The sequence below is a fragment of the Podarcis erhardii genome (genome assembly GCF_964252035.2).
Source record: "Podarcis erhardii genome assembly, chromosome: 2".
NCBI classification, from domain to species: domain Eukaryota; kingdom Metazoa; phylum Chordata; class Lepidosauria; order Squamata; family Lacertidae; genus Podarcis; species Podarcis erhardii.
This window is the reverse complement of record NC_138498.1, coordinates 70,202,418-70,228,740: the sequence shown is the minus strand read 5'-3', so window position 1 is coordinate 70,228,740 and position 26,323 is coordinate 70,202,418. Positions and strand designations below refer to the sequence as shown.

Genomic DNA, 26,323 nt, shown 5'->3' with positions numbered 1-26,323 from the left:
TGAATTATCATATTTCAATGCATTGTATATCCAGCCAACTGAAGGTTAGTTACAGGGAGACAATCTGTGACCTTAACCAAGTTCTTAACCTGAATATATGAACTTTTCTGAAATGGTGATGTGGACAGTGCTCAGAAAAACCTTGGAGCAAATTTGGCCAATTATTTCCTGGCCACCTTTAAAAGGAATTCTGATATGACTGAAATGTTAATTACAGAACATCAGAGGGTGAACATACTGATCAGCTTCTGTTCTTGGTTTTCCTGCTGATTCCCCCCCCCCCCCAATTCTGTGTCATGCAGGTGGAGGAGGAAACCGAAAAGGCAAGAGTAAAAAATGGCGCCAAATGCTACAGTTCCCACACATCAGCCAATGTGAAGATCTTCGGCATACTTTGGGTAAGGAGCATGCTTGCATTGGAGAGATGCTGTCTTCCCTGCTTTCTTGTGTGTGGAGTGGAAGTGGCTGGGTTACAAAGAAGCCTTGAGTGCTTGGCATAAGATCTTGTACATTCACCCTATGGTAAGCTATGCTTGTTCATATGATTGCCTGATGATGCAGGATTTTGTGGTGGTAGCATTGTCATTACCAAACACTCCTGTGCAATTATTTTGCCTTAGTATTGCATCACCATGACCCTCTGGCAGCATTGTCAGAGGTTCTAGTTCAGTAATAGAGCATCTACTTTATATGCATTAAGTCCCAGATGCAGTCTTGGGTATCTGAACTGGGAACTGCCTCTGCTTCAGATGTTGTAGAGCAGCTGCTACTCAAGAGTAGGCAGTATTGGGCTAGATGGACCGGTGATCAGACTTGGTACAAGGCATCTGCATAAGTTCAGGGATGCCTTTCTCCTCTTATAAAGTTTACCTGATCTCATTTTAAGCAGCTACTTTACTGCTCTCCTTAATTCCACTTGCTTTCCCCTGGGAACCAGTGATTTTATTCCAGCTGTGTCAAAATCCAAGCAGTCTCCTCTCCCACTTCTACTGGCTTAATCATTCCTGGGGCACTCCAGCCATGTCTTCCCTGATCCCTTTAAAGTGCTTATGAATTATTGGGGAAAACTGCATGTTAGTTTAGAACAGGGGTCAGCAACCTTTTTCAGCCATGGGCCGGTCCACTGTCCCTCAGACCATGTGGTGGGGCGTACTATTTTTTTGGGGGGGGGGAATGAACAAATTCCTATTCCCCACAAATAACCCAGAGATGCATTTTAAATAAAAGGGCACATTCTACTCATGTAAAAACACGCTGATTCCCGGACCATCCGTGGGCCGGATTGAGAAGGCGATTGGGCCACATCCAGCTCCCGGGCCTTAGGTTGCCTACCCCTGCTTTAGAGTCTGTATTCCTGCTCCAAGTTGGCCTGCTTGCTTCTTTTCTTCCACCTATTAACTGTACAGCTCTTCATCTCTAATTATAGTGAAGAAAAAATGCTCATTGAGAAGGCTGTGAGCAGTTAGATGTGGTATGGGAAAACTTGAACTGTTGCCTGGCAAGTTGAAATCATGCAGCCTTCTAGCTTAAGCTTGGTTTCTGAATTGCAATTAAAGCAATTTCTTCTTAAATGCTAGCTGGGACCTCTTTCACTATCAGGATGCCAGCCCACAGACCTATCCAAGGGGAAAGTTGTTGACTTTCTCTGTAGAGCATCCCTTCAAATCAAGCCTGGGGCGCTTGCAACTCTCCAGATGTTTCTGCTCTTTAACTGTTGACCATGCTGACCAGGGCTAATGGAAGTTGGAGAGGCACATGTTCTCCAGACATGCTTCAAATTATTGGTGACAGAGAAATTCTTGGGAGTGACAAAATTGTGAAAATAGCCCAAGGTGCAGAAAAGAATGCTGCACAGAGTTTCTTGTTACTGACAGAACTTGCTCAGCCTGGCTGCATTAGAAGCTCTTTGCTATCGGGTGTATGGTAGCTGTACAGATTTCCTTGCAGTTGACAACAGTGGTTCTTGTTCCCAAGATCATGTGCCTTGATACAGCAGTACCATTAATTATTTAAAAAGAGGCCTTTTATAGATGACTTGAATGCTACTCTAAATCAAGATTTATCTGTTAGATTTGGATTTCTTTTGGTGGTGATTATTTCTGGAAGCCCAGCCAGATGGGTGGGCTATAAATAAATTATTATTATTATTATTTTATTATGGACTAATGGTGTAAATTATTTTCTAGCACTATAGATTCTTTAAAGAAGAACTGGCAATTTGAATAGGTCTTACGTGGTACTGTTTTTTGTGGGGGTTTTTTGTAGAAGGATGTTCCTTAATTCTAATAAACATTGAATAGTAACATTGTTACTTTTCAAATTTATAACATCAGGTTATGGGTTTACCATAAAAGGTTACTGAGATGAGTGAGAGAAACTCATTCCATTAAAAACTCGATGATTTGCTTACACCCTGGTCATGCTGATTTCTGGGCTACTATTTATAAGACTCTGAATACTGATTTCTGGATCTTATTCAGACTATTGGTCCATCAAACTCAGCATTGTCTAGACTACACAGACTTAGCAGCTCTTTGGGGTTTCACTTTCCCAACTCTGCCTGGAGATATCAGGGATTGAACCTGGAACCCCCTGCATGAAAAACATGTGCTTTACCGCTTCACTATGATCCTTTCCCTGAAAGAGCTTAATGTGTCCCTTCAGCTCAATTCCTTTTCAGTTTCTCTCCCTGTATACTTCCCCTCCCCCTTGTTGATCCAAGCTGGACCATGTCAGGGTTTCCTTGTGTTGTCCACAATAATGCCCAGTTGTGAAGTGGTTTCACTTTAATATTCCATTTCCTTACAATGTTCATTATCTTGTGTTCGATTGAAGATAAAAATCACTGCTGGTTATCTGCCAGTATTCTAGTGCTGACTCTTGAAACTCGCATTCTTCCTTTATAGCCTAGCCATTTTTCCACTTTGAACTCAGTTGGCCTGGCTTTGTTTGGATAACATTTTTCTCTTTCACTATCTTTGCTCTGGGAAAAGTCCCTGTTACAGTGGTGCCCCGCAAGACGAACGCCTCGCAAGACGGAAAACCCGCTAGACGAAAGGGTTTTCCGTTTTGGAGGCTCTTTGCAAAACGAATTTCCCTATGGGCTTGCTTCGCAAGACGAAATGTATTGCGAGTTCCTGCGGGTTTTTTCCCCTCCCCCCCCTTTTCCTAAGCCCTAAGCCACTTATCAGCTGATCTGCTGATAAGCCGCTTATCAGCTGATCCGCTAAAACCGCTAAACCGCTAATAGCGCTAATCCGCTAAGCTGTCAATGGGCTTGCTTCACAAGACGAAAAAACCGCTATACGAAGAGCCTCACGGAACGGATTAATTTCGTCTTGCGAGGCACCACTGTATTTCCCTGTCCTCCTTCTATCTCCTTATAGTGTCTACTTTGCAGCTTGCCAGAACGTTCTTCTGTCATAGTTTGAGCAAAATAACTTTGGACATGGTACATTGACTAGGGAGCTGCTGGTTGTCTGGTGTATTTTGTGTGTCTGTAATTCTTAGTAACTGTATGAAGAAGTCCTATTCCAGGGGAGTCTGTGGCCCTCTAGATGCTATTAAACGATGGTTTCCATCAACCCTGACCATTCATGTTGCTGACTTGTGCTTCTGGGAGTTAAAGTACAATATTAATTGGATGGTAGGTTCTCCATCCCTGCCTATGGACTTTCTTTCCCTTTGAAAGAATGGGGGAAACTTGAGATTCCCTACTCTTTTATACTTCTTGTGCGTTAATTTCCTTTCCTCCCTCCCATTATGGAGACATTGGACCAGGTTGGTTTAACACAGAGCTGCTAGCCTAGAGCAAAGCTCTTGCCTCTATGTGGCCTGGGTAGAAAATAATTTTTCTGCAAAAAGTGTCCATTATCCAACAGAGCTATGAAGAATCCTCTAATCCTGCCAGGCTCTGACCCCTTCACCTTCCTTCATTCAATACACTCATTTCCTGCAAGAGAAGGAAATGGTGCAGTTTGCATATGGCCCCTTCCCCCCCCCTCTCCACACTTTCTGCATTGGCTTTGTTTTCTTCGACTGTATTCTTACATCAGGAAACCACAGCTTCCTTAGAGCAACTGCTGCACAGAAGAGAACACTTACAACATGCTCCGTAAGAGAGTTGGGGTGGGGTGATTTACAGAAGAACGGCTTCCTGGGAAGTGATAATTAAACTTAATTCCACCACAGTGAGTGGGGCCGTGGGCATAGCTGGGGGGGGGGCAGTGAGGGGCAGTTGCCCCCCATCAATAAAAATCAATAAAAATACATAGCTAACTGAGGTTCTGCCCCCCTAACAAAAGGCCTGCCCCCCCCCCAAATCCTGGCTACACCTATGGGTGGAGCTACAAAGTACTGCCAGGTTCATTCAAAATATTGCCAGCTGTGGAAGATAAACAAACCCATAAACTGCAAGAAGCATCATCACAGTTCAGAGACATCAATCAGCCAGGCAAAAGCACTCCAGGACGGTGTGGAGCAGCGATGGGGAAGGGGCATGACACGGGGAGAATCTTGAGGGCAGGGTAGACGCTTGGTAGGCTGTATTGGCACCTGGGCTTGAGGTTCCTCACCTCCAACATAGGCATGGAAGCATAGCTGGCTTGTTTCTTTCTTGCAAAGTTACAAGTTCCTGGATTTCTGCACACGCCTCTTGATCTGAGCATGAATCTTGATTAGAAGGAGAATTGGGGGCCCTGGAAAGGGATCATTAGCTACACTAGTCAGCCTGTACCCCACAGCCATAACCTACCTCTCCATAACTATTGTGGTTTTTCTGTGTGCTTCAAGAAATTAATAATTAAAGGATTCTGCGAACCCAAAGCACTTGCCTACAGATGGAGACGGCCTACTGCTTCTCCGCATGATATTGCTGTTCTGGCCTCGCTGCCTTCTATTAGCCTCTGCTCATTAATTCTGCCATAGCTCTGCATCTTGTGTGAACTAATCATTCAGTTATACCTAATACAGCTGAATTAAGTTACCCTGAGGAGGCTGACCTGTTGCTTTGCTGTTGATGTCACTTCTCTAGCTTTGTCCCCTTCAGATTAGAAGACATGCCCAGATCAGGGGAAGAGGGCAGAATCCTTTTAACATTATTTAATAATGTCGTTCCTCCTGTGGTGAGAAAGAGAGAGTAAAATTGTTGATCATTGTCTTTCTGTATGAATAATTGAAAGCAATAAAATGTAAATTTCAAAAATAATGTCACTCCTCTTCTCTCTACTCCCTCCAATTATGTCAGCAATGTGAAGGAGAGGGAACAACACCTCTGGTATATAGACTTCAGGTTGAGAGCATAAAATCAAGCCATGAAAAATTAACCTAAATTTGGGGACTTGATATGTCTGACTTGTGGTTGTGCCAAGTAACTCCTCTGGTGGACAAGTTGACCTGTCTTTATTGTTATAGCCAAAATGGGGGAACACACACACACCCTCATCCACTCAAACAAACCTATGACGCCCCAAAAGGCAAAAACATGAAAAGAAGCAAGCCTTAAGCTGGCGCCTGATAAGATCTCCCCTCCTCTTCTGAACAAGTGTTAAATAGTCTGTACTTTGATTTAAAATACCAGCAGCACTTTCCTAGGGAGCAATGAGTTGTGGTGATTCTGTCACATAGAAAAAGAAAAAAAAAAGGTTTATTGATATCCTGCTAGAGAAGATATGCGTCCGTGGATGTTTCCATCCTGCTTCAAAGAGATTTAATATTCCCTTGTATAGTTGTGGGGAACCTGTGGCTCTCCAGATGTTGCTGGGCCACAACTTCCATAATTTCTGGTACTGGCCATGCTGGCTGTGGCTGATGGGGGTTTGGCGTCCAACATCATCAGGAGGGCGACAAGTTCCCCATTCCTGCCATATGAGTTACCAGATATATTGCTTGGAAATTCACTCTCTGCTCCATGATTCAGCTGTGGCCATGCAGGTTCCTAAACTTTCAGATAAACAGCTGAGTGACTTTGCAAAAATAGTTCTGTGCAGTGGCCAGAAGGAAATGTCAGTTACTCAAGAGAGCACTTAAATTCTTGAAGATAAAGATTTAACATGAAGATCTTATGGCTGGGAATTAAAATGAGTCAGACACACAGGTTATCTGCTCCATTGAATAGCTTTCAGGACTTGGAATGGACCCTTCTCCTAATCTTGTTAGTCGCTCTGAGCCCAGCTTCGGCTGGGGAGGGCGGGATATAAATAAAAATTATTATTATTATTATTATTATTATTATTATTATTATTATTATTATTATTATCTTTGATTGCTAAAGGGGTTGCTTCAGATCAAGTAAATTCTTCTGAAAATGGATTTAGTGTCCTCCTCTCTTAAATGTTCCCTGATTGTGGTATGGGTTAGTAGCCGTTGACTAATGCTTCTTTTCTTTTCTTTCCAGAGCGGGACTACCACAGTTTGTGTGAGAAGCAGCCCATTGGCCGTTTGCTTTTCAGACTGTTTTGTGAAACACGGCTTGAGCTTATGCGCTGCGTCAAGTTCCTGGATGCTGTGGTAAGCACACCTATGTGAGAACCCCTTCCTGGGGGTTAAGCATGGGAGCTGATTAACTGTAAGTTTTGAAGGAAGGGATCCTGGCACGTGGCCTGTTGCAAATTCGAGTGTATGGAGGTGGTTTTATTCTTGCCTCATTACTTTCACAGTACTCATATTCTGCTCATAGTGGAGTCTGGAATAGGTGGTGGTGGTTCTTGGACTATACAAGAATATTTGGTTGGTTTGCATCATTTCTGCATTTTTATTCTTGGGAGAGGTATGTAGTATGTAGAATAATTGAATACTGCTTTCTTATCCTCATAGGCAGAGTATGAAGTGACCCCTGATGAAAAACTAAAAGAGTGTGGTCAGCTCCTGATTGAGACGTATTTGACCCCTAAGGTGAGATTTGCATTAGCTAAAAAGAGGGAAAGTTGCCTTAATGAGAGCTGCACTTGCCCTAGACTAAACTGGGTCAAGGATATGCCTAAATATTACCAACAGGGAGTAAACATTGGTACCTAGGTCTGGCATTAGCTCCCAGCAGGCGTGGGGGGCCGAGGACCTCCTAGGACTTACACCAGGTTTAATTTTAAGTGCCTGGCACTCCAAGAGCTAATACCAAGAAGAAGAAGCATCCACCATGCCCCACAGGCTCTCCCCATAATAAAGCAATACTATGTCTGGAGCCAGAGGCATTTGGGAGGAAAGGTAGTAGTGGCAGCATCTGTCCAGCACTTGTCTTTTCACTGCCAGGTACTCGGAAGAAACAAATTATTTGTGCCAGCACTGCTGCCTCCCCAAAGTGCTAACCTGACCCCCCAGGAAGCTTGGCATTATTACAATCTTTTTAAATTTTAAGGGCCTGGTGATGAAGGAGAAGCACAAGGCCGGGCAGCTGCCATAGCCACACCATGCCACTTTCCCCTGGTGCTGTCCACCCACGCCACTCTGTAAGCTCACTGGGGGTCACCTTGCCCAGGACCTCCTTCAAACCTGGTGCTGAATTTGACTCTACCAGTCCATTAGTAGTACCTTCTCCATGGTGATGCCCCAAATTTGGAACAGCTTCTTTCATGAGGGGCACTTGGTGCTAACTTCATTGACTTTCCAGGGTCAGACTCTGGCCTTCCTGGTTTCTCCAGACCAACTCCCTTCTCTTGCGGGGGCCCAATTAGTGCCATTGCCTTCCGTTAAGAGTTTGGGTGTAATCCTTGACGCCTCCCTTTCCATGGAGGCGCAGGTTACAGCAACAGCCAAGGCGACATTTTTCCACCTTCGCCGCATCGCATCAAGCAGTTGGTCCCTTACCTTTCCCGCCCCGGCCTGGCCACAGTGATCCATGCGACGGTCATCTCCAGGCTTGACTACTGTAATTTGCTCTACGCGGGGCTGCCCTTGAAGCTGTCCCAGAAACTCCAGCGGGTACAGAATGCTGCAGCGAGGCTCCTCACGGGGTCTCTGCCATGGGAGCATATTCACCCAGTGCTTTTCAAGCTGCACTGGCTCCCGGTGGAGTACAGGGTCAGATTTAAGGTGCTGCTTTTGACCTTTAAAGCCCTTCACGGCCTAGGACCCTCGTACCTACGGGACCGCCTCTCCCGGTATGCCCCACGGAGAGCCTCAAGGTCCATAAATAACAACACCCTAGTGGTCCCGGGCCCTAAGGAAGTTAGATTGGCTTCAACCAGAGCCAGGGCCTTTTCAACTCTGGCTCCGGCCTGGTGGAACGCTCTGCGTCATGAGACCAGGGCCCTGCAGGATCTGATTTCTTTCCGCAGGGCCTGTAAGACAGAGTTGTTCCGCCTGGCCTTTGCCTTGGAGCCAATTTGATTCCCTCCCTCCCTCCCTCCCTCTCTCTCTCTCTCTCTCTTTTTTCTTTTCTTTTCCTTCTCCTCCTGTGACGAGGCTACATTTTAATACTTTAATATTCCATTATTTTAATGTTGTATTTTATTTTTGTTTTTAAGTTGTAATCATTCAACTTGTTTTTATTATTGCTTGTAAGCCGCTCTGAGTCCGGCCTTGGCTGGGGAGGGCGGGGTATAAATAAAAAATTATTATTATTATTATTATTATTATTATTATTATTATTATTATTATTAATGAATACTTAGTTGCTGCAATAATGAATGTGTAATTATTGTGGTTGGATCTGATTATCTGTTCTCACTATTCATTGTTTTCTTGTATTGTTGGTTGGCTTAATAATGTTGTTACCTGCTCTGGGATTTATGGGAAGGGCAGGATATAAATTCATAGGTATTAAAAACAACAGAACTCTGATTTTCCTGTCTGATCCTGTCTATCCTCAGGGTGTGGATCATGTGCCTGAAGTGCCCTCAGAGCTAGTAAATCTGTGTTCTAAGCGACTGGAGCAGGAACCGGGTAAAGAGCTCTTTAAGGAATCTACCAAGTGAGTGGGGGGATTGGGAGGAATTTGTTTCATGATGTGCACATTTCCCAGGACAGTAGTCACTGATTATCTAGTAGGGGCTAACTTTGCATACAACCTGTTGCATCTGTAAGTGGGTTGTCACCAGCAAGCCTTGGAATTCATTGCTTGGAATTCATGTACTGTTTATTTCCCTGCTGTAGGAGAGCCAGTGGGTGCCATGTTGTGTATAGGTGGCTTATAAGGCTTAATAAATATTAATATTTGAGTTGCTAGATCGCTTACGCTGCCCTTGATGGTGAATGGAAAAGGAGTCACCCCAGCCTGTGATGCTCCTTTTGGCTTGTATTCTATCTCCCTTGGGAACAATGTACTTTCATTAGAAGTCCCAGGGCATAGTCTGAAGGCACATGATGCAGTAGCCTTTGCTGAAGCCAAGCAGGTATTATCTGGTCAATACTTAGATGGAAGACTGGCTGCCTGAGAGCCATATGTATGCCATCTTGATTTCAGTGGAAGAAAGGCAGGGTTTAAATAAGTAAGACCTACCTTGAAAACATCTCTCACTAGCTTGGCAGCAAATATCAGACCAGGCTTGGATGATTGCAGATAACATTGTGGTGGCACTTTGTACTAATGGCAGTGGTGGTGCTTGGAAGCTGTGGCAGTATCAAAAGGAATTTTCTTAAAAGTGAGCCTTGCCTAGAGTTCCCTGCCTTTGTGCTCTTCATCTTGCTGCACTTGCCCATATAATTCAGATTTCTGGCCCCAAGTCTTGCTGCTGCAGCTGTGCAAAAAGCTCTGGCAGTGACCTACGTGGCTGCGGTGTATGAACAAAGAGCCTCTGATCTGGAGCCCTGCTTTCTCTGGCAGCCTCTGAAAAGGGAAGTAACCATCATATTCCTTCCTGTTGCTCTCCAGATTGGATAGTATGTTGCCTGAGCCTTCTCAATGTCTGCTGTCTCTGGCAGTCTCCTCGCCTTATGATCCAAGAGCTTGTCAAATCCCTTGAAGCGTCTCAAGCTTTAAAACTTGATGTTCCTTTCAGCTTTTTTCTCTCCCAGAGGTGCCTCAGGTTCTGTTCTCTTTATTTGGTGGCATAGGGAAACCTCACTGTTTCTGATGGGTTCCGCTTCCTTCCTCTAGGCTCATCCATGACTACCTTAGTGTGGCGCCTTTTGCTGACTACCTTGACAGCATCTACTTCAACCGTTTCCTGCAATGGAAATATCTGGAAAGGTAAACCTCCACTTTGCTATGGGGTCAGAGATAGGTGTAGCTTTGCTTTTCAACCTAATACCCTTTTGCACATTGTAAAGAACACATTTCATGCCCTTGATACTTTCACTGATAAGTGAAAGAGAAAATGCTAGCCGGTGACTCCTGGTCATATAGTGAGAACAAGTCCTCTTCAAGATCAGTTTTTGCTTTTCATTTTGTCAGCCTTGAAACTTGCTGACCATGTAGTCTTAACCCATGCTGTATTCTAGTTTGTCAAGCTTGTGTGTATGCTATGCCTTGCATAAACTGCAGAACAACGGGCTGAATCCAGCACTTTCCATGTGTGAGTGAAACATATATGCTTGTGTACTGAGACTTCACTTTCCTCTGCTCTTTCTTGACTCCTCTCCTTTGCAGGCCCCCAGAATCTGCTCCAGAGGGTTGACAGAAGTCTGCTCACACCACATTGGATTCTGCCCAAAAGCAGTTTTACACTGAGTGCATGGGGGAACAGGATAACCATTTTACTGTTTTTAGTGGACTACTTTCAGTTCATTCTCATTTCCTCTGTTCTCTTCTTAGGCGGCATGTGACCAAGAACACTTTCCGCCAGTATCGCGTACTAGGAAAGGGCGGCTTTGGAGAGGTATGTAGTCTGAGCAATGCAGAGAAGGTAGCCCCACGTCTGCTTTCAAGAATCTATAGAGCATGGCATATTTTTCTCTCACAGAATGAGTCCTATAAGAAGGGACTCTTGGTCACCTAAGATGCTGATATCTAGAAATATTAGCTGAATGTTGGGTGGCATGTTGCTCACTGCTGTGTTAAGTATGTTTTATGCTCCTAGGTTTTACATGCAGCGCTTCACAAGCAGGAGAATACTAGGTGTGACTTGGGAGTGATTCAACAGGACTGAGTCCTTCAACCATTCATTTTGGAATTGATTCTGAGCTCTGAGTTTGTCACCTTCTTGTTACAGCAACATGACTGTGAACCAATTTTTCCAGTGAAAGTTGGGGCTTTCATGGTGTGCCGCAATAAACCATTTACTTAATCTCTATGGTACCACATCACTTTTGCTTTCAGTATCTCAAAGTGAGAGTAATGATTTCGGGATCCAATAACCCCCTTATCAGAACTTATATACTCCAAAAGTTACCTGCCCTATTGTCATTTATTTGTTTTTTTCCCCTTCCCTCAAGGTTTGTGCTTGCCAGGTGCGGGCCACTGGAAAGATGTACGCCTGCAAGAAGCTTGAGAAAAAGCGGATAAAAAAGCGGAAGGGGGAAGCCATGGCCTTGAATGAGAAGCAAATACTGGAGAAAGTGAACAGTAGGTTTGTAGTAAGTACATAGGAACTGCTTTACTTCTGCACTGAGGCTGAGACAGAACGTGGCCATGTCTTTGACTGTCTCACCCTGGTGAAGCAATCTTGACTAATTCAGGAGAGGACTGCAGTATGTGGAATCTTACCCAGATGGCAAGAAAAGCATACGGCTGTTGGACTTACATTTCTGGGCCATAAGTCTGCATTACTGCATTTAATAATAATAATAATAATAATAATAATATCTTTATTGTCATTGCTCCCTCTCAGGGACAACGAAATTTACTTGGCTGCTCCATCCACCCAGGTAGGGCACTCCACACAAAATCAGAACAACTATAAAAACACTAATTAAAACAATACAGTATAATACAGCAAGGAAGATTAGATAACTTTCAAAGTCCAGGTTTCCCATTCAGGGCCGAGATCGCTCTGGAGAAGAAGCTGTTCTTGAGACGGCTCGTTCTTGTCTTCATCGTCCTGTATCTCCTTCCTGACTGCAGGAGCTCGAAGAGACAGTGACCAGGATGCGATGGATCTTTTACTATGTCCAGTGCCTTCCTATGGCACCTTGTGGCATAAATCTGCTCTAAGGTGGAGAGTGGGCAGCCAACAATGCTCTCTGCTGCCTTCACAACTCTGCACAACCCCATCCTGTCCTGGGTAGTACAGCTTCCGTACCACACACATAAGCAGACTAGGATCTGGCTGTATGGAGATCCCTTTAGTAATAACCAGCTCATGCAGGTTCTTCACTTACCAGGGATGTTGTGGGGAAGATACAGGGAATCTTTCTTTTTCATACAATATTATGCAGAAAACTTTCTCTCCCTTTTAAGCTTTAATGCATGACCACAAATGTGCCATAGCTGCTTTTCCATGGCTTTGTCTCACACTGCCACTGCAACACTTGAAAATTATAGTCATATGAGCAGGGTCAGTTTTGTGGGCCTTTCCCACTCAGTTGTCTGCCTCTTCTAGCCAGGCAGCTATCAGGAGGGAGGAACCTACACAGTTGGCTTTGCTCACATAATGCTGGCCTGTCAAAATATTCCTATTGTATGGCATGAAACAATGGGAAACCCGTCTATGAAAGGATTGAGATGATATAATAAAAGTACATTACTCTGGGGTCTGGCTGGATTTGTCTGTCTCACTGAAGGGGACGAGAGTAATAAGGGAATAGTGCTTCATTTAGTGCATATCCCCCCAGCCTGGTGGCCTCCATATTTTTTCAGCTACAACTCCCATCAGCCCTTTGCTAATCAGGAATGCTGGGAATTGTAGCCCAAAATATTTGATGGTTACTGAGTCGGGGAAGGCTGCTCCAATGGCTGAAAAGTGCCCTGGCAGCAGTTGTAGCTCTGCCATTCTTTGTTCTCTCCATCTGCAACTCACTATCATGTCGAGTCCCATCGCTATTAACCCTACTCCCTCCATACTTTTCAGCTCCTCCTCACCTCTTACCCAAAAAGCTTCATGCAAAGTTAACTCTTCCTGTACAGGATACAGAAATTATCCTGCATCTTCCTTTGAGCATCTATTTTGTTGTGTATAGCTGGTGCAGAATTGTGCCAGGTGTGTGTAGGTGCTACGCTGTGCGAGGCTGTTCTGCTTTTCTAGTGGTTGACTTGGCTTGCTTGTGTTGTAGGTGAGTCTGGCCTATGCATATGAAACAAAAGATGCCTTGTGCTTGGTCCTGACTCTCATGAATGGAGGGGACCTGAAGTTCCACATTTACCACATGGGAGAAGCCGGTTTTGAGGAGCCACGGGCTGTTTTCTACGCTGCTGAAATCTGCTGTGGCTTGGAAGACCTCCACCATGAGAGGATAGTGTACAGGTGAGAACAGTCTTTTCTCCCAGGTGTAGCTGGGGTTCACACTGGGGTTTTATATTAACAAGGATTTGTGTAGTATCTTAAGCACTGCTACTATATTGTAAAAGCAGTTGTTCAGAATTTAGCAAGGAAACCTGAGGCAGGACTAGTTTCCAAGAACTCTCCAGCACAGGTTTTCATTCTCCTTCCAAGCTGAGAATCCAAAACATATCAGATTCTCATTAATGCCCAAGTGGAAGAAAGAAGGGGAAAAATTGGTACTGGGAAAGTGGCCCTGCCTCACAAATTTCCCATATGTGAAAGGTATGGCTATATAGTTCATATTTGCCTGTGATATTGGCATCACTAATTCTTGCTTATATGTTTTATGGTGCTTCTCCTCTGCTAGTCCTGGAGAAGCAACCCATTGAGGTTTATGTCTTACACAATCTATTTTCCTCCATCAGGGACCTGAAGCCAGAAAATATATTGTTGGATGACCATGGTGAGTAAATGTCTGTTCTAAACACTCTGGCTTCACTGCTATCTGCAGTTTTTATATCAGATTTTGTTCTGGGTTGAGGGAAATCTGCAAACTGCACACTTGCATGACTCACTTTCCTTTGATAAGGTCACATCCGCATTTCTGACCTGGGCCTCGCAGTTTATGTTCCGGAGGGACAGACGATAAAAGGTCGGGTGGGAACAGTTGGCTACATGGGTGAGTATGCAAGAAATGTCCTGTTGAATTGACTGGGTTCAACATGGAGACCATGAAATGCAGCAGCCAAGGACACTGGGTAAAAGCAATATCTTGTCAAAGTTTGCAGTTCAGAACAATGGTGGGTGCTATTGTAGTATGTTGGAAATCCAGTGAGACTTAAACCCTAAGTTTGACATTCTGGTAAGATATTAGTCTCCTAAGAAGTTAAATTATCAGTTAAATCTTTAAGTTTGACTCAGAAAGTGCATTTGTCTTCATTGCTGTGTAATCCATTTCACTACTTCTATTTTGGCAATACCTTACTTGATCCTAAGCATTCCTTCTCTTCAATTACATTTGGGCCCTAAGTTTTGTAGGAAATTAGATGGAGGTGAATTTACAGTGCTTATAAAACAAACAAGCTCCTATTGTTTCTGCAAAGCTGTAATTTTGTACTCTTTGGGACTAACATTTTCCTGGTGTCCAAAGAGCAGCAGTCTAGATAACAAAATTGTGCAAGAATTGGCACCCCTTTCAAGGTGTCAGAACAAGGATGCTTTAGATTGGGTAGAACTGGCAAAGCAAGCAGAGTTCAGTGTTGCTGTTGACTTGTGGTGCCATGTTCTGTACAAATTATTTCCTGTTACTGCAAGCCAAAAACCTGGTGGTGGTTAAAGTACAGTATTGGTATGGTGCCAGTTAGCCTACGTTCACTTAATTAGTATATCTTGGTAGATGTTCTACAGACATTGACTCTTCCTTGCATTGTTTGGCTGGAGGGGAAAAAAGGATGGTATTTGAGACATTGTTGGGCAGTGTGGAAGGATGAAGGGAGGAATTAAACATCATGCTCTGTTGAACTTTCCATCTGCACAACCTTTTAAGTTTGCCAGATGGAACAACCTCCTCTGTTCTGGGGGTTCTCCCATCTCCTCCTCCCACCAAGTTTGAAGAGTGCCTGGGCAGGGATAAAACTAGGCTTTATTTCACCCAGGTCAAAGACCCAGTTTGGCACACCCACATGCATTTGCGCGCGTGAAAACACACACACACACACACACACACACACACACACACACAACACTGGAAGCCTCGGTGGCGCCTCTCTGGAGGCTTCACCTGGGGCAAAAACCTGGCTAGCCACCGCCACCACGCCATAGCTACGACTCTTGATTCTTTTTTTTTGGGGGGGGAGCACTTTTACCCAGTGGAAGACCTTGCACAGGGCTTCTGCTTATGGGGAATCATTAGGTGAATCCTGCCAAAGACTAAAGTATATTACAAAGGTGTACATGATGAGATGGCTCCTCTTTGTGGCACATCACTGAACCCTAGCTTGGGGACTGTTAAGCATTCCCTTTCCTGCTGCTGCTGCTTCTTAAAGCAGTTGCAAGTACTGTACTTTACACTGCCACTATATTAAACATGAGATTTGGAATTGCACTTGGCAACACAAGCATAAGTCTGACCAGTTCTATTGAGCTCATAGCTAGCAGCCTGAACGTTGGTCCACCTAGCTCAATATTATCTATGTTGACGGGCAGTGGCTCACTAGAGTTAGATTTTTCCAGCTGTACTTGGAGATACTAGGATCTGAATCTGGGACCTGTTGTGTGCAAATTGTGTTCGCCTTCACTGAGCTACAAACTTTCCCTTAACACTCAGCACCATGCATTTGAAGAATATCCACAGGCCTGTTCAAATGGTTCTTACTTTTGCAGCTCCTGAAGTTGTGAAGAATGAGCGGTACACATTCAGCCCTGACTGGTGGGCCTTAGGATGCTTGCTATATGAGATGATTGAAGGCCAGTCTCCATTTCAGCAGCGCAGGAAGAAGATTAAGCGCGAAGAAGTAGAACGCCTGGTGAAGGATGTGCAGGAAGAGTACTCTGAGAAGTTCTCACCTGCTTCCCGTTCTCTCTGTTCTATGGTACATATATTGTCTCATCCTTAAGCTAGTTACCCTCCTTTTAGCATTTAAAAGGGGTGCCTGCTCACTTCTAAGTGGGCTCTGTGTACGTTGAGAAAGCTGTACCTGCTCACTGGAAACTAACTTCAGAGTAGTGCAGTACACCATAACTTTTGTTTTGCTACTAGATCTCATTTTGTGTGTATGACTTCTCCAGAGCCAGGTGCAGCCAGGAAATCAAGGCAATGTACCTTTGTGAAATGAACGAAAATTGTAAAAATACTTCTCTTCAGTGCAGTTGTAGCTTGGTAGCAGTTTAGTGTCAGACTCAGAAAACATCGTCTCATCTGTACTCACTAGTTCTTCATTCCTCTTCAACCTGGCTCCTGGAACATTTGTATTTGCAATAAGAGTAGGGTATGGTGCAGTATGGCCTAGCTGCAACTGTGACATGATCCTAGATCCCTTCCTAGATTACCTACCTACCTGGCATCAAGCAGTTTAATATTTTAAGCTTTTCCTTGTCCCATCCTGTTAATTTATTCTCTGTTAGCTTATTGAAGCTTAAGCAATTGAAGGAAACCTCAATCATAACCAGTGCAGAGGGTTTCATTCAAGCAGGAGGTCTCTGAAGGTCTCATTAAATACACATCAATAGTTTCAAAAACCCTTTCTCGTTTTTGAGTAAATGTAAAGAGATTGGTAGAAGAACTAAGGGTGGGGTATGAAATCATGTGAGTGCTGTGTCCCAGTCATCAATCTTGTTGCATACATAACAGTCTCAGATGTTTGGAAGAATTAGCAAGCCTTATTTACTTCTTTCCTCCACACTATAACTCACTTTACATAGCTAAGAGTTTTTGCATCTTGCAAGAGGCTTGAATAAGCAATGGTTGGGAGGGAGGTTGCTTGCTCATGTAAGAAACTTTTATGTCCTTCAATATGCAGATTGATGTTTAAAATAATCCATGCTTCCTGTGATTATCCAGGATACCCTAGAATGCAGCTATTGGACTAGACCCTTCCCCTCCAGCGACCTTCTTTTGTCTATCAGTGGACAAGATACATTCATTCTGTATTGTAATTTCTGTGGATTGTTGTCTTAAAGCCATGGGATTTCTGACAGGCTAGTGGAAAACAGGGTATAAGTCTCAGAAATAAAGCAACAGGGATCCTTCTTGCTGTTTACTACCTTTGAAAGGGCTGAGAAACCTGAGCATAATATTAAAACAAGTCCTCCCAGATTATTTTGATGTCTTTTTACTTTAGAGTTGTCATATGTGGGGATTTAGAAGGCCATAGTGCAGTCAAGAGCTGATGTTCTATCAGCTTTTATTCATTTATTCATAACCAGTAACTTAAGCTGTGTTTCGGGTTCAGTTGAAAAGAACCCCATTCTACCAATAATGGTTCAAGTTCTGTTCCAGAATATTGTTCAAAAGTAACATTTTAAGCAATTTTCAGCTTAGGTTTTGTTTCATCTTCCTGGAAGCTGGGCCTGTTGCCCTTTGTAGCTAAAGCCTTCTGGCAGTACAGAGGCTTTGGTGTGACACCCTGTGCTATGTTACAGCTCCTGTGTAAAGACCCACTGGAACGGCTGGGATGTCGAGGTGCTGGTGCTCAGGAAGTGAAAGAGCACTCTCTCTTTAAACACTTGAATTTCAAGCGGTTGGAAGCAGGGATGCTCGACCCACCATTCAAACCCGATGTGAGTTCAGAATGCACGTGTGTAGCAGAGTCTTCCTCGTACCATCTGTTGGTTGTGTTCAGGTGTAGGAGAATAGCCCTTTCATTGCTCTCCTTTTTCTGCATTCTTAGCCCCAGGCTATTTATTGCAAGGATGTATTGGACATTGAACAATTCTCTACAGTCAAGGGGGTAGAGCTGGAGCCCACCGACCATGACTTCTACCATAAGTTTGCAACAGGAAGCGTCCCTATTCCCTGGCAGAATGAGGTAGGTGCTCTTCTACTCTTCAGGAGAATTTCTGCTTCTGATGGGAAGACACGCTGAGTCATCTGCACTTGCTGGGGGTGGGGTGCAAAGCTGTTCCATAACTGACTGGCTGAGGTATTGTATAAGTAGCTAATTTGGGACAAGTGTCATGGAGACACCCTGTCAATGAGGACCTGAGCAGGGAAGACCAATAGTGAGCTCGTCATCTTTTTATTCTCCCCTAGATGATAGACACAGAGTGTTTCAAAGAGCTGAATGTTTTTGGTTCAGATGGAGCCATACCGCCTGATCTGGACTGGAAGGGACAGCAACCCATCCAGCCCAAAAAGGGTCTCCTCCAACGTCTCTTCAGCAGACAGGTAACTTGCCTGAAATGTGGGAAGCAGGTTTGTCTTGACATGGGGATCGGAAACCAGTTCTGGGATGCTCTCTGCCCTCTCTTTGCACTGCACAGGGCTGGCCCATCCATGGGGCAAAATGAAGGAATTTTCTCAGGAAGCATTGTCTGATGATGGGGCAGTAAATGAGTGCCTCCTGCTTGCTTCATCTGCCCTTCTTTCTTTGCCCCCACTTCCCAGGCTTTCCATGTTTTGCTGTTCCTTACATGGTGGCAGCATGCTCAGCATCTCCCTCCTCTCTGCTTTGCATTTAGGAAGGGTAGGGGAGTCCTTCCTCCGAGCAACCCAGGAGAGTGCCTGCACCACTGCCACTTTCCTGGGGTGGTCTTTTAACATTATTTAAAAGTTTAAGCACAGCAGTGGTACAGGCACTTTCCTATGCCACCTCTCTCAGTATGTCTTGCTCTGAGGAAGGGCCTCCTTGTTTTCCTGAGGCAGAGAGGAGGTGGAGGCATGCTGCTGCTGCTGCTGCTGTATTACCACCAGCAAAACATTAAAAGAGAGAGAAGAGGAGAAGAGGTGGTGGAGGAGGGGTGAAGGTGTGAGAGGAGAGGGTAGCAGCTTTCCTCAAGTGGTACCATGTCTTATGCCAGTCCTAGCACCACAGATCTTTCTCTACCTCTACACCTCAGACCCATTAGCAGGCCAGCTCCTGTAGTGGCACTCGAGCTCAGCTAGTTCGGTTTACTAACATAAGCTCCATAAACTATCCAGATGTAACTTCCCACTTCAGAGCAACTTTCTTTCTGAATAACCAGAAGGACGTCTTGGGGTTTGGTACCCAAGAGTCCCTAGCTTTGTATGTGTGATACTTGACATGGATTTGTGGGTGGCTGGAAGCAAAGTCTAATAATTCTTGGCTTTAGACAGCCTTGCTGCTTTTGGCTCTGGACAAATAGTTGGAAAGCAATGTAGTCCCCCATGTACCCAAATGCCTCTTGTCATGGCCTGGCTGTTTCCCATCCCAAAACTTCTAAGACAGCTGTGGGAGAGAAAGACTTGATAAAGTGTCATTTGTTCTCAGAAACTAGTCCCTGAACCCCCTTATGTCTTCATGATTTAGAAATATAGCTTCTTGCACAGCACATGTGTTTGCGGTGCTTTTTGCTTAGAAAAAAGTGTTCACTCCCAGTGCTAGGAGCTTGACCTTATTGTGGTGTGGTGTGTGTGAATGAGAGCCCATTTGAATTGGCATCTTCCCTCCTTTCTGTGGGCTCATCATTTTTCAGTATCCCTCACCTTGGCAGTTCCTCTGGGTCTTGCTCTGGCTGCTGTGTTTGGTGGTAGTTATCCCTGTAGGCCGGGAGAGGCCTTAGGAGAGGGCATGGCTATTTCTGGCCGGGCTCTCACAGCATGTTTTCTCTTTCCAGAGGTGAGCAACCTCTTCTCTGCTCAGGAAAATGACTACCTGGTGCCCCAAACTCCCTTGGCGGACATGACAAGACAAGGAGATGAGGACTCTACCTCTTCAGTGCCTCCCTCTCCTTCCCCCTCTCCCCCCTCTCCAAAATATGCTGTTTGTTCATTAATAGTTCTTCAAGCCACTAATCCTGCTTCCTGCAAAGCATCATGAATGTCTTGCCTTGTTCCCTTGCCATGGAAGCAGCTGGATTATTATTTAAAAATCCCTTTTCTCCAGCTCCCATGCCTTCTTTATGTGGCCTTGCTATTAAGAATGGAAGTTTTCTCTCTCTCCCTCACGTACCCAAGAATCCCGCACACTTTTTGAGAGCTTGCTGATGTTCTAGACATGTCCTGCTTTCTACAGTTAGGCCATGCTCCTATCTTATTGCAGTTGTTCCATTGAAGTAATGGTTCATCTTTCTGTGTTTATCTGTTTCCTGCTGTGGTTTTACTAGGCCTACGTAAGACCCCACTGTTGTCCTGGGCTCACTAACATAGAATAATTTCCGTTCCTGCTTCTGTGCTTGGCCATGGCCAAGTACAATTAGATTCCTCACAGCCCATAAATAGGCATGGAAAGGGTATGGAAAAGGCACAGTCTGGTTGTGAATAAGGGAGTGTGGTAGGAGGTCCAGCATGATATTCTCTCTCTCCCTCTCTAGTCCTGCAGGTTGGCTGCCAGAGAGCACTGACTGCAAGCAGCTCCACCAGCAGATTTGGTTTGGGTGCTGAGCCCCAAAGTTCTTTTCTAAGCGATGGTTTCTTTTTCTGTGGGGACTGGGAATAGAATCCTGTGGCATGTCTGCGTGTTGAATAATAACTGTACTCACTCTGTGCTTGCTGTGTGCTCTCCCTTTTCCCCTTGCTTTCCCCCACCCTTCCCCCCTCCTCCTGCCGCCTCCTCCTTCCTTCATTCTCCAGGACTGTTGTGGGAACTGCAGTGAAAGTGAAGAGGAACCCACTCGCCTATAGGTCCCGCCAGCCTATTATTTCTATGAGCCTGGCCAAGCAGCGAGCTGACTCAACAAAAGAGATGGTACTGGCTTAGCACTGGCTTGGCTTACAACCCAGCGCACATGCTAGCTGTATGAGTGTGGGAATCATCGTTTCAGGGTGGCAGCAGACTCCACCCTACAGAGGAAATGCTCCAGGACGGGGAAAAGAAGACACCTCTGCAAAGGTCTTCAGTGTACTGCCGAGGGATCATCCTGCCACACCTTTTCCATAGTGGAGAGATGATGGCAGGAACTAGTGAAACATTCCAGGGCTGGCCCTGATCCTGGTCTTTGGCCTCCCATCTGCTCACCTGCTGGAGTTTGTTTTATATATTTATATTGATATATCTATGAATGTATGTATATAGCATATGTACATTTTTAATTGTTGGGGATGGAGGTCCTTCTGTATCTCTCTCTCTCTTCCTTACCCTAGCATCCTTGCTTCACCCTCGTGAACACTGTGCACCAGTAACTTCTAAGAAACAAGTAAGCAGCTCTGTTCCCCAAGCAATGGATCCTTTTAATGTTCCTTGTGGAATATCCACCAATCTGTTCTGCTGGTGGAAATGGGTAGTAGGAGAAGCTCAGGAATGGCAGCTGCAATGCAAGAGCAGCCTCCACTGGCATATCTAGTCTGCAGGGACACAATTGGGATAACCTGTGTGTGTCCAGGACTTCCCCCAGATGCCTTGCTTTGTTCCCATAATGCACAATGAGAGTGATGGAGAGATGCTAAGGCTTGTAGACATGTCAAGATAATACCTGCAGGTTTTTCTGAGATGACAGGCTGTGGGTTTTTGGTTGGTTTGTTTTTAACATGGCTTAATTGAAGTAAGGAAGTTTTCAAACACTAGAGTAGCATTACAGTTGACTCTCAGCTTACACAGGGGTTTCATTCCGGGGATATCGCATAAAGCCAAAATAATGTATAATCAAAACAACCCTTTAAAAACAGTAAAAGGCATGTCCCAGCACTCTCCAACCACCTCTACATTCTATCTAAAGCCTGCACACTCTCTCCCAAGGTTGCTACAGACTCTCCCCGCACCTCCAAACAATCTCCCAGGGTGGGTGCAATGGTTGATGGGATTGCCAATGTTTCCTCTCCACCACCTTCTGACATTTATCCCTGCTGCCCCCTTTTCTTTGGCCAAGCACATAAAGCTGTGATCACACAAGTTAAATGGAAGCTGGTGGCAGCATACTGGTTTCTAGCTTTAATTTCTTTCTTGAAACTCCAATAAGGCCAGTATGAGTTGACAAGGAAAGCTGGGGAGGGTTTGTCATTTACCTTGGGAACCTATAAAAGTTGAGTCTGTATTTTTATTTATTTTATTTTCTGGACCACTGTGCCCTATTTTTCTCCCCCAAGAAATGATGTGATTCTGTTGTTTGTCCTAGTAATGTTTTCTAAAGAGTTCACCTGCCAACTGTGCCAATGTGGGAGCATGCATGGATTCGAGCCTAGAATCTTGAGCCCTCTGCACTTTTTTCAAAGGGTTAAACGTCATGAAAAGTGAGAGGTCTCTAATAAAACCTCCTGGTGTCTTCATTTTTAATGTAAAGCAGGTGCTAGTTCTCTGATTTTGGAACAGCAGCATTGAAAGTGTAGGGTTCACCTTTTTCCCTTGCACAATTTTCCTAATCACATCATACCTCAAAGCTGCTTGTTAGCCTTAGAGTAGAAAAAAAGCAGCTTTGTCCAGGTAAAGCTTGGCTCTTTTGGTGAAGAGCTCAGAAAACATTAGGAGATTCAAGTGTATATGTTTTCTGTCTGGTGTAACTGGGCTGAAAGTCCTAGTCATCTTTCTCCATAGGAATCTCTTCCACAGTCTTCCATGGCTGGGAGCCCAAGGCACCCACAGAGCAGCATTTGTGCCTTCATGAAGCTCTGATAAGTAGACCTATTTATTGCCTGGACTAAAGATTTCCAATCTCAAATAATTCCCCTTATTCTATATCTAGTGTGCACTTCTTCAGTCTCCCAGCAGTTATTTCTAACCTGGAGATTGTGGGTGAGTGGTGTGTGTGTGTGTGTGTGTGTGTGTGTGTGTGTGTGTGTGTGATATCTGCCTTGCTCCTGGGCAGTTAACCTCATCTGCCAGTTTATATTGGAACTATTTTGAACTTGTTTGCTAACTGTATGTCCTGATGATTCATTGCTGTGGTACAGAAGTGGATGCAGTGAACACATTGCCAGGTGCTGGGCAGTTTCATGCTGATGCTCCTGAATGTGGAGCATCAGTCAGCATGTCCCTGAATTAGAAAAGAGCAGCTTCTCTTCATTGTTTTCTGCGTGGCAAATAGATCTTTTGTTACTGCCTTCCATCCTTGTCTGCTCTACACACTCTCACGTGCCTCTTGCAGCCTGTCAGTTAACATCCAGCTAGCAATTCAGTGAGCCTTTCTCATTCCTTTCCTTAGAAACTCCAGTTGAACGTGATATTTTATTTACAGACTTCTTCATTGTGTCTTTCCCCTGTCTTCCCTATCTTTTGATTGTATTCTGCCTCTTTCAAATACTTTTGAAAAATATTTCTGATCATCTGAAAATTTGTCTGAGAATATCATTAGTCACTTCATCCCACATAATATCTTAGAGCTGATGTACATTTGTAGACGCAACCTGAAAGGCAGAGTTTAAAAATGGAAAGTGGACTGCAACTGTAAATAGAACATGGGCAGATTTCAGTGCAATAAATATGGATGTCAGTCCCAGTTCCAGATGTTACTGCAGGGAATCCATGTTTTTTAAACTCCTGTGCGCTGTTCACAATTGACAGGGAAACCTGTAGTTCTGTCATTTAAACTTGAGTCTTTTTTGTAATGTTTAAGCATGACATCCCTAAGACTTGTTATAGGTACATAATGCAAAAGACTAATAAAAAGGACAGTTTCCCTTAGGTGTAAGATTATATGATTTAATAAAATCTGCTACTTATTGCCAGTAGAAAATGTCATCTTAATATTTTACATTTAATCAAATTTGGGAATATAGAATATTCTCTCCTTAACAAAAACAACACCCTTTAAAAAAAGAAGAAGTAAAAGTTCATGTTCCATCAGTGTTATAAATATATATTTAAGTGTAGTTATTGTTGTTAAAACACAGTGGCAAATTTTGTGTTCTGGTTTTTGAATTGAAGTAGTGGAGAGAAAGAAATGTAAGTTTCAAGTATCTTTTCTTCATCAAATCTGGAAGAAGGAGTTAATTGTCTCCAGTTATCTGTATGGTGGTAGGTTACCTTGCATCAGGTCAGATTATGGTCCATCTAGACCAGTATTGTCTACTCTGATTGGCTAGTGACTTTCTTAGGTTCTCAGGCAGAGAAAGGTGTCCCTGAACTTCCCAGCACCTGCTACTCAATTGTTTTTCATGAGACCTGCTAGATAATGGGCCTGGGACTTCCAGCATACCAATTAGAAACAGATCTTCCCTTGTTGGCAACTAATCTAATTAAGAATCTCCCCCCCCCCCCCGTATTTTAAAAGCTTGCTTGATTAGCAGTGCAGTTCTAATCATGTCTACTCAGAAGTAAGTCCTATTTCATGGAGCTTATTCCCAGGTAAGTAGGGTGAAGATTGCAGCCTAAATCAAGGCCTAGGGTAGAATTCAGGGTTGTACTATGGTGAATGTCTCATCAGTGCAAGTATTGTAGCTTGTGAGACAGAACAATTCCGCCTCTTGTCCTGCACACCAGTGCTGCTGTGGGGGTTCTCCCAACTCCCAAGCCAATTTTGAGGAGCATGGGAGGAAGGCAGGGGGGAAAGCCCTGTTATGCAAACCAGAACCCTCATGCAGGACTTATGCTTATGGGACTCATTAGGTGACTTTCATCCCTAGTTTTATGTGTAAGAACTGAGTGTTCCTCCTTTTATTCTGGCTTCAAATTCAAAACTATGGCTGTAGCAATATACTTCTAAGGTCAGGAGCATCTGGGCTCAGTTCTATGAGCACTTCAGAATTGTCCTTTGTGTCTGCCAAAACCCTGGTCTGACGTGTTGGCCTGGGTCTGTTCTCCATTCTCCCTGCCTCTTGAGGATAGGCTTCTGCCTTGACTCTTTCTTCCACCCCATCCCTGTTAAAATTTAAGTTTGTGCCTTTGCTTGTTTCTCTTCTGTCTTAACAGGTCTGTGCTACAGTCTGTTAGCAATTCTTCTCTAGCCTAACTCCTGTCTGATTTGTTTTTCCATAGCGGCAGTGAACTTATGTATGAAAGATATAAAATTGTGATATTATAAAATGTATATGCTGGAGATACGCCCACTAAAAGAGTTGAAAATTGGACATGCTACTATGTACTGCCGTTGCCTAGGCAAGAGTGTTTCTGGAATTGTTTTTTTAGGGGGGTGTCTCTGTCTCCCCTTACCCTATGGAAATCCAGGAATAAAAGGACCTCCTTCAAAATTACTGCTGTGTGCCTCATTCATAACTGCAATAGCACTCAGAAACATGATTTGTGAATATGGCTCAAAATGTACTATTGCAACTTTCATCCCACAGTATTTGTGGTAGAAATGCATCACCTCCAGGGTCTTCTAGTGTACATGCCATCTTAACTGAGATGTAGCTGTATCAGGGGGTCTGATATCTTTCCTTCATCTGTAAGATATAACTTCACAGATATGTATGTGTGAAATGCACAAGAGTTCAACTGCCACATTTTATGCGACCGCACATATTTTAGAAGCTGTAGATTAAAGATAGCACTGAATGTGCTTGGCATTGCTGAAGCCTATAGAACACATTAGAACAGTTTTACACAGTGTTGTGATTCCAGTGCAAGTTGGCATCTGCACTACCCCCTGCCCCCCCCTCAAATATTTAGCCTTGTAGGACTTCATGAGCCCTGGGCCTCTTCAGTAAGCACACTATTGCATTTCCTATGAAAAATGGCAGGGTAGAAGTAGTTTTGCTATTGGCAGTGGACCAGGAAGAGAAGTCATAGTGCTTGTGGAGGAATAACTTGTTGCTGGCCTTCCCTCATCTTTTAAACAACAGATGTGCTGGAGAAGAGCAGTGTATACTATTCAGAAAATTGTGGCGGGGAGGGGGGAAATGACAGGCTATTATTGAGGGGATAGCCTAGTAATTTTATTTTTTTTACCTTCCCCTCTTTTTAAGGCACTGAATGGAGTAAGTTTGATAAAGTATCAATTTATTGTTGTGTATTAAAATTAGGGCTGGCTTAACTTTCCTTAAAACCCTAATGCCTTAAAATTCAATAAATAGTATGGATAGAAGAAAGCATCCCTGCTATTCGTGAAACACTTAACCCAGAGGCTTCTGAATGTCTCAGATTCACATAAAATACTTAAACAGTAAAAATATAAAAGGATATACTCTAGAATATGCAAATTAGAAAACCCAAATCAACCTGGTTTAAAAAGAGTGTGCCATTTGTTTCTACGATTCAAAGGCCTTCCTAAGAAAGACGGTATCTCTGGAGATTTGAATAGTTAAAGAGACAAGAGGGATGTATATTTAAGATCAGGGATTCCTTCAACTACTATGGGACCCAGACCCTTTGATTTGGGACTTGAACCAGAAGACACAGACACCCATGGCAAATATTACAAAATATATGCAGCCTTCTCTCTGCTGACAACAGGTATTGGGAACAGTCACAGTTTGCACTAGTGAAAACTTTTCAGAGGCAGCCCTATGTAGAATACATTTCAGTAACCTAATCCAGAGATTATTA

At 44.0% G+C, this 26,323-nt stretch overlaps 1 protein-coding gene across 3 annotated transcripts in view; it reads left to right on the top strand.

Moving 5' to 3' along the window:
- The window catches only part of GRK6 (G protein-coupled receptor kinase 6), a 33,391-nt gene extending 8,362 nt beyond the window's left edge, over positions 1-25,029 (top strand). For 2 of the 3 annotated variants that reach the window (XM_081850231.1, XM_081850233.1), the window contains exons 2-16: positions 303-398; positions 6,395-6,507; positions 6,814-6,891; positions 8,805-8,905; positions 10,031-10,123; positions 10,688-10,751; positions 11,308-11,448; positions 13,084-13,274; positions 13,718-13,755; positions 13,882-13,971; positions 15,675-15,883; positions 17,433-17,570; positions 17,681-17,818; positions 18,043-18,177; positions 20,542-25,029. In XM_081850231.1, coding sequence (XP_081706357.1) covers positions 303-398; positions 6,395-6,507; positions 6,814-6,891; positions 8,805-8,905; positions 10,031-10,123; positions 10,688-10,751; positions 11,308-11,448; positions 13,084-13,274; positions 13,718-13,755; positions 13,882-13,971; positions 15,675-15,883; positions 17,433-17,570; positions 17,681-17,818; positions 18,043-18,177; positions 20,542-20,592 — 1,676 coding nt within the window. In that variant the 3' untranslated portion in view covers positions 20,593-25,029. The other variant, XM_081850232.1, reaches the window with a different exon arrangement.
- Positions 25,030-26,323: the final 1,294 nt, after the last annotated feature.